This window comes from Nymphaea colorata, chromosome 7 (assembly GCF_008831285.2).
Source record: "Nymphaea colorata isolate Beijing-Zhang1983 chromosome 7, ASM883128v2, whole genome shotgun sequence".
Classification (NCBI taxonomy): Eukaryota; Viridiplantae; Streptophyta; class Magnoliopsida; order Nymphaeales; family Nymphaeaceae; genus Nymphaea; species Nymphaea colorata.
Genome location: NC_045144.1, coordinates 6,681,072 through 6,694,532, shown reverse-complemented (window position 1 = coordinate 6,694,532; position 13,461 = coordinate 6,681,072). Strand labels below are relative to the sequence as shown.

General features: G+C 35.2%; 1 protein-coding gene across 4 annotated transcripts; it reads left to right on the top strand.

The window, feature by feature from the left end:
- Positions 1 to 627: 627 nt before the first annotated feature.
- On the top strand, positions 628 to 13,139 carry LOC116257586 (probable inactive purple acid phosphatase 1). Of its 4 annotated transcripts, none has more exons than XM_031634486.2 (13): positions 628 to 785; positions 1,339 to 1,526; positions 2,748 to 2,839; positions 3,033 to 3,099; positions 3,205 to 3,327; positions 6,345 to 6,437; positions 7,058 to 7,187; positions 8,053 to 8,134; positions 8,329 to 8,461; positions 8,612 to 8,817; positions 10,528 to 10,653; positions 11,332 to 11,641; positions 12,604 to 13,139. In XM_031634486.2, exons 2-13 carry the CDS (start codon positions 1,353 to 1,355, stop codon positions 12,907 to 12,909), a joined length of 1,842 nt encoding a protein of 613 aa, XP_031490346.1. In that variant the 5' UTR covers positions 628 to 785; positions 1,339 to 1,352; the 3' UTR covers positions 12,910 to 13,139. The 4 variants fall into 4 exon arrangements, with proteins under 4 accessions (XP_031490346.1, XP_031490347.1, XP_031490345.1 ...); XM_031634487.2 differs by having other exon boundaries at positions 689 to 830; XM_031634485.2 differs by lacking the exon at positions 628 to 785 and adding an exon at positions 953 to 971.
- The last annotated feature ends 322 nt before the right edge of the window (positions 13,140 to 13,461 follow it).

Genomic DNA, 13,461 nt, shown 5'->3' with positions numbered 1-13,461 from the left:
TGCTAGCAAGTCAGTACTATATTACAAAAATACAGATTAGTTTGGACCAAGAAGAGAGATAGATTATTTATATATTAATGTCTGATAATTTTTTTTAATAAACTCTCAAAGTCACATCCCTATGCTTCTAAGCTTTTGGCTTGTTTCAAAGTTTGAACATATCGTGTGTGCATACTTTAACTCGGGTATCAAATTTACTATCATTTATAATTCAAAGAACTAACATATTAGAACATGATAGTGATCAGAACCTCCCACGATAAAAAAAATGATCTATAATAATAATCGACCTTTGAGCATAAACAGCATTTTAATGCAGAAGAGGTGCTGCCTTTTTTTTTTTCCTGAAAAAACACATTTTCTTGGGGGCTAATGATTTTTTTTGGAAATTTTAACAGAGGCTAAATTAAAATTTATAAAAATATTTAGTAGTAAACCTTTATCTTCCGTATCGGGCTCGGGACATTTAATCTGTTTCGGCGGTTGCGCGCTTCAACAATCGATTCGTGAAGTCCGAATAATCCGAGTCTCTGGGTCCGGCCGCTTCAACTGCCAAAACATCTCGGCGAGGCGAATATTCCCGAGGACAAAACTGTTAAGCTGCAATTTTGAAGCCCAAACGCCAACCCGTCTCCATGATTTTGACTATCTAATATCTATTGGAGGTCGTTCGAAACGTCGGCAATGTCAATCATAGACTTACTCTATAAAGAGGAGTCCTTGTAGCTAAATCCTCGAGTTCAACTCTCTCTACTTGCAGCTCCAGAGCATCCACTAGAGACAGAGTAGGAATCCCATCGATTTTCTCGGTTCTTTTCCACTGTCTTATGGTGCGTCTGTCATTCATTCCATGGTTTTTCCATGTGGGTATTGGATAATTCTTTCAAGGAAAAGAAAACGAAAAGCGGGTATTGAAAAGTATCGCTATCGAGTGCAGTGGTTTTTTTCTAGACTCAGTTTTTGGTTGATGGGTAGTTTTTCTTTTTCCTTCAGCTCTCTTCTCTGTGCGTTTCATGTCTGCAAGATAAGAAATGGTCGTGGAAGCTGAGAATATTAGCGTAAAGTTTGTTTGGTCTGAAAAGTTCTGACAAATACAAAGTTCAATGTTTTGTTTCGGAGTTGGTTTGCATGCCGCTGCTTCATAATTTTTCGGTGTTTTGTGCTTGAAATACGTGCAATTTGAGGAGAAGTTGAAAGTGTGCGTATTGAAGTTGGGGTTGTCTGCAATTGCTTGGTTTCTGATGTTACGGCTTTTGGGCATTAGCTTTGTAGTGCTTCTTTTCTGTTCTTTTCAAATTGCGTCTCTGATACGGTTGTTGTTTCTTGGTCCTATTGTAGATCCTCAAACCATTATGGAGAAGATTTGGCGTTTGATTTGGTTGCTGAGTTTTGCGGAGTTTGTAAGTTTTTGCCAGGCAAGAGTGCCAGGGGAACAGCCTCTCTCTAATATTGCCATTCATAGGACGACTCTTGCTCTGCACGAGTCTGCCTATATTAAAGCCTTTCCTCTTGTTCTTGGCTTGAAGGTAATTCATGCGGTCTTGATGAAATTTGCCAGCTAGAGGGAACACATTATGGATGCATATTGAGGAAAATTTTCCAATTCTCAGGCTTAGCTCACCCTGCTAAATTTAATCCTTCTCATTTAAAGTTACTGATTCAAGTCTTCTAAATTGGATAACTTTTTTGTCGAACAAGTAAATCAGAAAACTGATGTTTCTGGGGACTCTTTCTTTATCCTATGACTGTATCATGTTCTAAGGCTTGATGTAAGTGGTAACAGGAGATGGGTCTACATTCCAGAGTCATCTAACAGCTCTTGGTTAATAGATTCCGTAGTAGTTGTTTACTTATGACTGGAAGACGTTCTTTTTGTAGTTGGTAAAATATATCATAAAGGTGTCTATGGTGCCTTGGCTGGTTAGACCAAGCAGAGTAACAGAACCTGAATCAAGGAAGCAGGAGGTATGCCTAATACAAAGAGGCAAAGATTTAATAAAAATCTTCATCAAGTATGAAGTTATGAATTCTTCATGAATCTGCTAGCAAGCAGACAATAAGAATTTGAGTCTACAAAGGCCAAGATATAGTTCTAGTGCTTGAAGCTACGTATGGATTACCTTCCCTGGATCAGGTAACATATGTGATTGGGTTCTGACGGGACTGCCACCGAGTTAATCAGTTTAAGGTAACATCAAGGAATTACTGTCTTGTTAACCAGATTGTACTCTAAATTTTGCTGGTGATCTCTTCCAGTTAAATCACAAAGCCACAAAAATGCTTAATAGAGAAAACAAAATATTCCAGTTTTAAAAACTTGGATGCTTGCTTCCCAGGATTCCTGTTACAGAAGCACGAAAAATTGTGGTTCACATGCTTTCAAGTTTATGATAATCTTGCAACATAAATCAAGATCTCATTTAAATTTGAGATTGATATTTTTATGTTTTAGTTTGTTTTGGAAGTTAAAGTTCTGTTTGCAAGACCTATGGATTGAAAGTATGTTTTAAATAAAATGCCCAAATGTGTGGATTTAGTTAAAGGCAACCTTTTTTTTAAGTTCTTGTTCTCTTCCACACTCTTCTTACTAGCTTCCTGAATTCATAGTTTTTCATGCATTAGAGCTCCCTAGAGACCTGCTTCTTGCTTCAGATTTGTTGAGTTGCTTGTTGTCCCAACTTCAGGTGATGGTGGTTTTGGTTTTGTTTGATCTGTGCTTATTTGTGGATTTTCATTTATTCCTTCAGGGCGAAAACAGTGGATGGGTGACTTTGAAGTTTAGTCAACCTAACCCATCCAGTGATGATTGGATAGGAGTGTTTTCTCCTTCGAACTTTAGGTATATGTTTGTATTCTCCTTATTATCTATATCCTAAGTTACTGGCTGGCTGTGCTTAATATGGAAAGTTTAGATCCGAGAATGGATATCTTAAACAATGTAGTTTTTTTTCCTTAAATAGTTGAATCAAAGTGATGATAAATTTTATTGATATTCTGACATGACAAAAGTCTCTGTCATTTTTGTTTGTCAGTGCAACAACTTGTGAGCCTGAAAATACGAAAGATAAGCCTCCACTGTTGTGTACTGCACCTATTAAGGTTTGATAGAGGCTACCTTGCACTGGCATCTTGCTATACATATTTGTTGCTTTCTTGCAGTACAAGTTGTCATTTTTCACATTTGATGGGGAATTTATTTTGTAGTACCAATATGCAAATTATTCAAACCCAAGTTACACAAGTACAGGAAATGGGATTTTGAAGCTTCAGTTGATCAATCAGAGGGCTGACTTTTCCTTTGCTCTGTTCTCAGGCGGAATCTCAAATGTATGTTGGTGTTTTTTAGTTTATTATAATTTCTAATGAATCATGAATGTGTTGCCTTTTCTTCTTGCTTTTGTCTAGTTTGACACTCATGTATTCTTCAGAAACACTTACTACTCTCCATTTTATATGAAGGTTAACAAACTGCTCTGAAAAGTCTGCTTCTTTAGAAGTACTGTGTTTCTACACAAGTAAATTTGTTTTATCATTATTTATGAACTATTTAATTCATCTAGTCATAACTAGTTACGAGAAAAGAAGATTTAATGTATTTGTGCACATTATGCTTACGGTGATCGCAGGAGCATTCTTTCGCAATGTCACTTGGGTGCGTTTCCCAGGAGCTCGCACCCGCATCGACGCGTTGCGGGTGCGGGTTCGGGTGCGGGTGCGCTCCAGGTGCGCACCCAATCCGCACCCGATGATGAGGCTTGCACCCAAGCCGCACCCAGGGGAGTTGGATCAAGTTCCGAGTCGAAACCAAATCCAAACCAAGTTCATCTGCGTGTATGGTTTGGATTTGGATCTGATTTCGGGATGAAACCAGATTAAAAATCCACAAAATCAAATCCCCGTCGGCCGTTGCATCTAATTTAATACATCTATAGATATATTATATGTTCTCTTTTCTCTTTCAAAAAAAACGATACAAGACTAAAGAATGGTGGCTTTCATAAAACGATCTGTTTGCCTTTTTTTCAAACATTTCTTTTTTTATTTTTTCTCACTATCATAAAAATGTATAATTTTAATTGTGTTATTCAATTTCTACGAAAAATTAATAATAATAATAATAATAATATTAATATTAATAAAATATCTTCACCGCACCGCCGCACCTAATTTTTTTGAGATGTGCCGCACCGGCACCCACACCCGCACCCCGCATTCAGGTGACATAGTTCTTTCGGTTCATTCTTGTATCATCTATTAATTGCTACGCTCTGTAACAGAATGAAAATGGAGTCTGTACATCATAACTTTTTTTTTATTTTATTTTTTCTCTCTTTAGTTTGGTCAATTAATTCTGCTGCTTTTAGTTGGAAAGTGCATGAATATTTCAAACATTTTTTTATTATTGTTTTCAGGAAAGGTGCAGAATTAATTGGCAGGCACCTGCAAGGCAGGAATATATGTTTTTACAAACAGACATGTTTTCCTATTTCTTTTATGCTGCCAGCACTTTTTCTTAAGTCCATCATTGCTGCAGCGCATAGTAATATATGGAAGATGGACATGTTTATCAATTCCTTGCTTTCTAGATTTTCCGACATATTTCTGACCCTTGAACAATGAAACTAAAAGGTTATTTTTTCTCTCTCCTAGTGGTTTGATTTATTCTAGGAAAAAGGTTTAGATTCAGTAAGCCTGTCAGTCTCCCTCAGTGATGGGCCTCCAATTTGGTTTCTTTTTATGACATTCTGTGGGAGGCATTACCTTTATTGCACCAGCATTTTTTCTTGTTCTATCACTGCTACAACTTAAGGTACCAAAACAAGATGGGCCTATTCAGGAGTTCCTTTTCTTTTGAGATTTCCCCTTGTATATTTCTCACCCTTAAGCATTGTGAGGTTTTATTTTTCTTTGTGGTTGGTTCGTTCCAGGAAAAAGGTTTGATTAAGCAAGCTGAATGATCTCCATGTTGCTTTTTTTGATATTATGTTGGAGGGGTTACCTTTTTGTTTGTTTATCTTAAGAATGTCACAGTATTTTAATTTTAACAAATTGTTATGCATGAAGCTAGAGGAGATAGCCAGTAACATCAAATTTTCTAGCATCAAGTTAAGCACAACATGGTCCTTTCTAAATCATTTCTATGCCAACATCATTTCTCTGCCTTTGTTCCTATCATTTCAGAAATTGGTGTCTATAAACTCAAGCAAATGACCTGCTACTGATTTGAGGGCATAATTAAATGATATTCCTACCCTCCTCAGCAGTGGGCACATGAAGTTCCTCTTGTTGGCCTCATAGTTTTCTAGATGCGTTTGTGCTTGTTTGTGTAATCTCTGCCAAATTAATGTTGGTAAAGGAATCTATCAAGAAAGAAACTGTATTTAAATCTCAACTCATTTTCAATGAATATAAAAAGTGAAATTTTGCTGTTTTTTTGTCCAGCTATCTTAGGATCCCTTTTTTTTTTAAAGAGGAAAAGGCTTTTTCATAGTCGCGATTAATATGCAATTTAAATGAAGAGAAAGTTTGCACTGAGTTGTACTGACCAACAAATACTGACAATTCAGTGAGTTTCAGTGCATACCAGTCAACAACACATTTAGCCACGAGATGCTAATTTTCATCCCTTTTGGCAAGGGTTGCTGCAACAATTTTCACTGCTAAAGTAGAATTCTGCACTGTAAACCTCCTGAAATGATGCTAGAAATTAATTATTTGCAATATTTCTATTGAATGCAGTGTTCAATTCATGTGAGAAATGAGAAGGGAAAGGACATAAGAATATGACATGCTGTTTGTGTTTTTACTACACTACAGGCAATTTCAAGGTCATGGGAAAATGTGAATATTATGAAAGCATATAATAATATTTGTAATAGAGCAGAGATTAAGTTTCAAATGTTAATTACAGCTGTTGGTCCTGTCAGCATTGTATAACCTAATCGTTTTGGTGGTAGAAGCATCTTATAGAAGATCTACCACGTTAAATAAAATTTTTGTGAGCTTTTGATATTTTATATGGCCTTAATTTTTTACAGTTGTTTGGATGTTTATCTATTTGTTGTTCTGATGAACTGTCTTATTAGTGAAGCTGCATATGTTTTCTTTTCCTCTAATTTTGGTCCTTTGGATATACAGATCTGTCGAGCTTTTGATTTGTGTGCATGACAAAATTTCTTTCATCAGATTTGTGATTTACTAATCTTATTATTTTCTTTTAGAGAAGGAACACAGACATGCTTGTATCTTTTGATTACCTACAATAATGATTTTTTTCATTGTTGATCTCAATATGTTCAGTACTAAGTGAAGACATAATTCTGGTTTTAATTTTTGAACTACAGCCGAAGCTGGTTGCTGTCTCGAATACGGTAACATATGCAAATCCAAAAGCCCCTGTCTATCCACGTCTAGCTCAAGGGAAGGCTTGGAATGAAGTAAGTCTCTGTTTTTTTTGGGATGGTCAATTTTCATGAAATTTTAATTATCCTGTATTTTGTCTACAGTATTCATCAAGTCTCTGTTTGTCAGTTAATTCTCATCCATATTTTATGGAAAAAGTAGTTTTTACTTTATTGTGATATTTCTTTTGTTATCTAAGTAAAATTTTATTTGAGATGTGGGCACAAACATCCTTGCACACACACAAGAGATAACATCTTCACATTAACATACAATTTGGTCAAGAAGATCCACTTTGGCATATATCAGAGAGGATGAAAGAAAGCACCTGAGCTTCTCCTTCTCCCAAGAAATCCTCTCTCTCTCACTCTCACTCTCACGTGTGCGATATATATATCTCCGTGTGTGCATGCGTATATATATATATATATATGGATACATATATTTTTGTCTATCTTTTTCACACACATACACAAGAGTCTTGCTTGAAGTTTAGTCAAGTGCCTGTGGCATCTGCCACCTCAAAAAAAAGGGTTTGCACGCATGCAACCTTGTGTGAAGGTTGGTCAAGTGTCCAAGGAAATATGGATTCTTCTTTTACTTTGGTTCCTGATATAAAAATGCATTTTCTGATTCAGAATTCTTTAATGCTCAGATGGCAGTTACCTGGACTAGTGGTTATGATATTATAGAAGCAGTACCTTTGGTTGAGTGGGGCCCAGAAGGAGGGGCTCGGATGCAATCTCCAGCTGGAACTTTGACTTTCAGTCGTAGCAGCATGTGTGGTATGTCTTTTCTTTCACTGTATAGAAAAATTGAAATCAGTCGGTTACCTCTATGGCCGGATGGATATTTTTATATCTCTAAAAATCATTGCAAAGATGTGTTTTGTCACTAAAAACCATAGCCAAGCAACTGGCCCCATTGCAAATGCACCTTTTTCAATGATTTTTAGTGACACAAAATAAAAAAATAACCATCCAGCCATAGAGGTAGCCGACTGATTTCAATTCCTCATATATAGGAAAATTGAAATCGATTAGCTACCTCTATGGCCAGATGGTTATTTTTTATTTTATATCTTTAACAAGTAAAAACCATTGCAAAATGTGTGTTTTGTCACTAAAACCCATGGTCAAGCAACTCACCTCATCGTAAATCCACCTTTTCCAATGGTTTTTACTTTTTAGCGACATAAAATAGAAAAATAATCATCCGGCCATAGAGGTAGCCAGCTGATTTCAATTCCTCATATATAGGAAAATTTTAATCAGTCAGCTATCTCTATGACTGGATCAGGATGCTTATTTATTTTATTTTATTTTATATTTAAAAACTATTGCAAAATGTGTGTTTTATCACTAAAAACCATGGCCACTGCGCAAATGCATCTTTTGCAGTGGTTTTAGCGACACAAAATAGGAAAATAACCATCCAGCCACAGAGGTAGCCGGCTGATTTCAGTTCATATATATATATATATATATATATATATATATATATATATATATATATATATGTTCACTCTCTTTCTCTCTTTTATGATAAGATCTGAGTTTAGTAACGTCAAGATGTTAATATTTGAGTGTAAAGTTAAACTCATCTCAGCTCATGTGATTAAGAAACTTCTTGCTTGAATTTCTTTTGCAGGTTCGCCAGCACGGACGGTGGGATGGCGTGACCCTGGCTTCATTCATACTAGCTTTCTGAAAGAATTATGGCCTAATTCAATGTAATCAATGTTAAACTTTTATCCTAAACCGATTGTTTCTTGAAGTAGAAGTTTCATAAACTTCCATAAGCCAAGGATCCTCCACTGGATCCATGTCATTTCCTAAAAATATCCTCTGATACATGTTGCTCTTACCATTTTATTACACAGACGTTTTTGAAACTTGCAATCTACTTTTTGTAATCTTGATGCAGGTATAGCTACAGAGTGGGTCATAGATTATTTAATGGTTCATACGTTTGGAGTCAAGTTTATCATTTTAGAGCATCTCCGTATCCTGGACAAAACTCCTTGCAGCGCATTGTGATTTTTGGTGATATGGGAAAGGTTTGGTGTTCATTACTCAAGCTTTCAGTAGAAAAATTGTGCTCTGATACCTTAGTTGGTGCGGTGGTAGATCAATTTAATATGGCCAGATACTTTAAAATGTTGTTTTTTCTTTAAAGTCTAAAGACTTTATCTTAATCTGTTTTGCAGGCAGAGCGTGATGGTTCCAATGAGTATAACAATTACCAACCTGGTTCTCTGAATACTACAGACCAGCTAATCAAGGACTTGAATGATATAGATATAGTCTTTCATATTGGTGATATATGTTATGCTAATGGATATATATCTCAGTGGGATCAATTTACTTCACAGGTTGAACCAATTGCTTCCACTGTACCATATATGATTGCAAGGTTGGTTTGGCTTTTCTTCATGGATAATGTCTGCTACCTTATTAGCATCTTGATTAACTTTTGTTTTCCTCAGAAACGGTTCATTCTCCCTTAAATTTATTGATGTATTTTAATATGGAATTGTTCACTGGTATTTTGAACTTTCACACATCGATCAGTTTGGAGTGCTATTATAAATTAATCTTAAACTTTAACATTAGGTAAGCCCATAAATGTACTTGCAGTCTTGCACTGTTTGTTTGTCTTTTTCATGGTATTATTTGTGGTGTAACCACTTACATATGCACAGGCACACACACTCATGCATAAAAGTGACAGAGTCATAATGTGGAATGTTTTTGAAAATGTTTTATTGATGCAGAAATATGATCTTCAAAGTTAAATTTTTGTACATTGAGAGCTATTGGCGTTTTAAGGTTGTAAAATTCCATTGATGCATAACATTTACATGATCTAAATGCTAATTCCCAATTTTCTACTCAATATCTGTACAGTTTATTGAACAAAAAAACTCAACAATTATGGCAAGAAATGTTTTTTGCAAGGTGGCCGGAGGTGCCTTGTCAAAACACATAGTAAGTTTTGTGGATTTGGCCAATCACTGTTTTGGATTGTCTGAAAGAATCCAACCATTTTTTTCCGTTCAGATTTCATGGATGAGCCTGGTTGGCCCAAACACTATAGGTTTAAGAAAAAAGGCCAATATTTGATGCACAAATTGGGTTTCGTCACCTGCCCAATTTTTGATGAATCTAACATTGTTGATTTTAAAACCTTCATAACATTTGATTGGTCGATCAAATTTTAACCTTTTTTTTTTGTATCAAGTTTTCAACCCTATAAATTTGGGTTGTCCGAAGTCCTCATCAGTGAAGTTAGATCAGAAAAATCACTTGGAATCCAGCTGAACTGGATATATATATATATATATATATATATATATATATTATATATATATATATATATATATATATATATATTATATTATATATATATATATATATATATATATATATATTATATATATATATATATATATATATATATATATATATATATATATTATATATATTATATATATATATATTATTATATATACATCCTTGTGATTTTAGTGCAATTTCTCATTTTGGTACAATTTTTTAGATAAATCCTTGTGATTTGGTAAAAGCTGAATAAAACTTGCTTATTGATAAAAGCTAAGTTCGTTGTAGGAGGCAACTATATATATATATATATATATATATATATATATATATATATATATATATATATATATATATATATATATATATATATATATATATATATATATATATATATAGGCTGTCCTTCAGAGGATTATAATAAACCATTGCTGAAGCATCATGAACCATTCTGCACAGCAATCTGTCACTAACGCTCCTGGTGATTACTATTTTTTAGTGACAGATTTTCTAATTTTTAGGCATCCATGTGTGTATGTATTATATTTGTACACATGTATCTATGTGTGTATGTATAAATAGTTAGTGTGGCTTTATCACTGTGGTACTTTTTTAAATAAATCCATGTGCTTTAATAAAGGCTGAATAATTTTTTTTTATTGACAGAAGCTAGGTTTATTGTCATTCATGATTTGATATAACGACAGTCATCATCAGAAAAAAGAGAAACAATATGTAGGTCAAACTAATGTTTGCTAATTATATCTGATTCTGTTTCTTGCAGTGGAAACCATGAGCGCGACTGGCCAGGAACAGGTTCTTTTTACACCAACATGGATTCAGGCGGGGAGTGTGGTGTGTTGGCTGAAACCATGTTTTATGTTCCTGCTGAGAACAGGGAGAAATTCTGGTACATGCAACATTTTACCATTTATTTGCTTCTGACGTTTGCTGATTTTTTTGGCTTGGGTCACAATTTAGAAATTTCTCCCTCTTTGAGATGTAGCCAACTTGTTTCAGCCTGTCTATGTTTTGTGTGTTTTTTCTAGTTTCAGTAACTAACCTATCTGACCAGCCAATTGTTTGGTCAATTTTGTCCAGGTCTAAATTTTTTCCTCGTAGTGGGTGTACTTTTTATTATTAACGCCATTTTAAGTGCCTTTTTATTCTGTAGATATAAATTTGTATCTTAATAATTGAAACTTTAGTGGCATAAATGTTCTTTACTACAGTACTTGTCTTCTATTTCACTTTATTGGCTATAAATATCTTTATACTTGTGAATTGTAAATTTTATACTTGTGAATTGTAAATTTTATACTTGTGAATTGTAAACAATGGAGGGTTTTGCTTCAGTTTGATGCACCAATATGCTACTTTAGTGGACGAATAATTACTAAAAATATATTCATAATTTTTACAATTTGTGAATGGATGGACTATTTGTTGACAGTCGTTTGTAAATTTTACTTCCACGTATGTGTGTGTATGCGAGGGATGTGAGTGTGGGTGCAGTTGCGGCAAGTTTCAAAAAAAATTCGGTGTGGTTGCAGCAAACCGTTCAACTGACATTCTATTGTTTTTTCAGGTATTCAACTGACTATGGCATGTTTAGATTCTGTATAGCTGACACAGAGCAAGATTGGAGGCCAGGAACAGAGCAATACAAATTTATTGAACATTGCCTAGCAACAGCCGATCGACAGAAACAACCATGGTTGATCTTCATGGCACATCGTGTTTTGGGCTATTCCTCTGGTACATGGTATGCTGAAGAAGGGTCCTTTGCAGAGCCCATGGGTAGAGAGAGCTTACAAAGTCTATGGCAAAAGTATAAGGTCGACCTTGCTTTCTATGGCCATGTACACAATTACGAGAGGACATGTCCTGTCTATGAGGTACAACATGATTCTAATTGCACCTGCATCCTCCGGTTTATCTCACTAACATTTATATTGGCTATCGTTAAATTTTCACTTTCATTTTGTTTTCATGCCTAGGAGATCTTGTTGGCCCAATTGGACCGCTTTAGAGAACTTTACACATTTTCTTGTCCATGCTGCATTTTTTACATTGTCATCTAGATAGATATTCCAGGAAATCCATTCCAAGAAGATTCTGATGGTAGAGGGAGCATTTCTGTTTTAGGCTACACTGAGAATCATCTTATTGATTAAATCACTCTTACCTTAACAGTCATTTCATTTATCTGGTTGAGAAAGCACATTCCAAGTTGGTTGACAAAGGATCCACTATATGTCTGTTCAACAGCGTCATATGAGTCAGGCATCTGATTTTGTCATATCTAATTTCATTAATGAAAAAAATTATTTTCTGCTGTAATCTAGATAGGAGCATAATTAAATTTTTCTGGAGTGAAGAATGTGGGTTGTTTATTGACAAATATACTTTGAATAGAAGTTCTGAGATCTCTTCTGACCATTCTCATTTGGGTCTTGCTTCCCCTTGTAACTTCCCAATTGTAAAAGTAGCTTGGGAATAGTCCAATTTTCTAGAAGACTAGTTGGGCATGTACACCTAAGCCTCCTACTGTTTGTATCTCGTTCCTTTTTCCTATTTGGGCGCATACTGGAATCAGCTATGAGATGAGTCGGAACCCTCCATATTAGACACTGCAGTCCATTTAGATCGGGTTATTACACAGTTTTGTTGGCAAGAAGGATTGTGATAGGTCTTGCATTTCATGCAAATCCCCACATTGAGGAAAATTAATTAGTGAAAATTGACCTTGGTTGTTTGTGAAACATTTAAGAAAGTGAGAATAGTGCATGTCCTTGTACCTTGGAGCTTATCTGAGGGTACATCTTTGAAATTTGTCTAATTTTTCTTCTTTTTGCAGAACATATGCATGAGCCAGGAGAAGTCTCATTACACAGGCCCACTTAATGGAACCATTCATGTAGTTGCTGGTGGTGGTGGTGCTGACCTTGCTCAATTCACCTCTCTTCAGACAAGTTGGAGTCTGTTTAGAGATTATGACTTCGGATTTGTAAAACTAACAGCATTTAGCCATTCATCCCTATTGTTCGAGTACAAAAGAAGCAGCAATGGTAAGGTTTATGATTCTTTCACGATCAACAGGGACTACCGAGACATTCTTGCCTGTGCAACTGACAGTTGTCAACCCACAACAATGGCTTCCTAGATTACCATTCTGATCCTTCCACAAAAGTAGATTGCTCTCTGAGTGTTTTAAGTGATAAGAATGGGAGTGAATGAGAGATTATGAGATGCTCCAGATGTTAGAAACAAAATCATTTATCAACTTCCATTTGTAATCCGTGTTACAGTTGAGTAGATTCCCATTTCTTCCTCAAGGAAATGATGTGAGGCTTTTTGCTGTTTCTGAAATAATATCCCATGTTTCATGTGCTATCTTATTGGAGTTGTAATTTTGAGTGAAAACCGGTTATTCTTCAGAAAGATAAGGAAGTCCTTGTTGATGAATCGATAAAAACCATGGTTTGGTGGTGTGGGGACAAAAGTTTATTGCTTGAAAATGAACTTGAAGACTTTTGCTTTAATAGTTGTTTTATTTGCCTTAACCTTAAAGGCGTGCCATAGTTACACGTTATGAACGTTGAATCGTTGATGATAAAAAAGGTAGGTTCTGTGAAGGGCTTTTGCCAAGTTCCCCAATTTTGTCATTACGTCTTATAATGAGCAGTAGATAAGTATTTCATCCTATCTTTAGGCT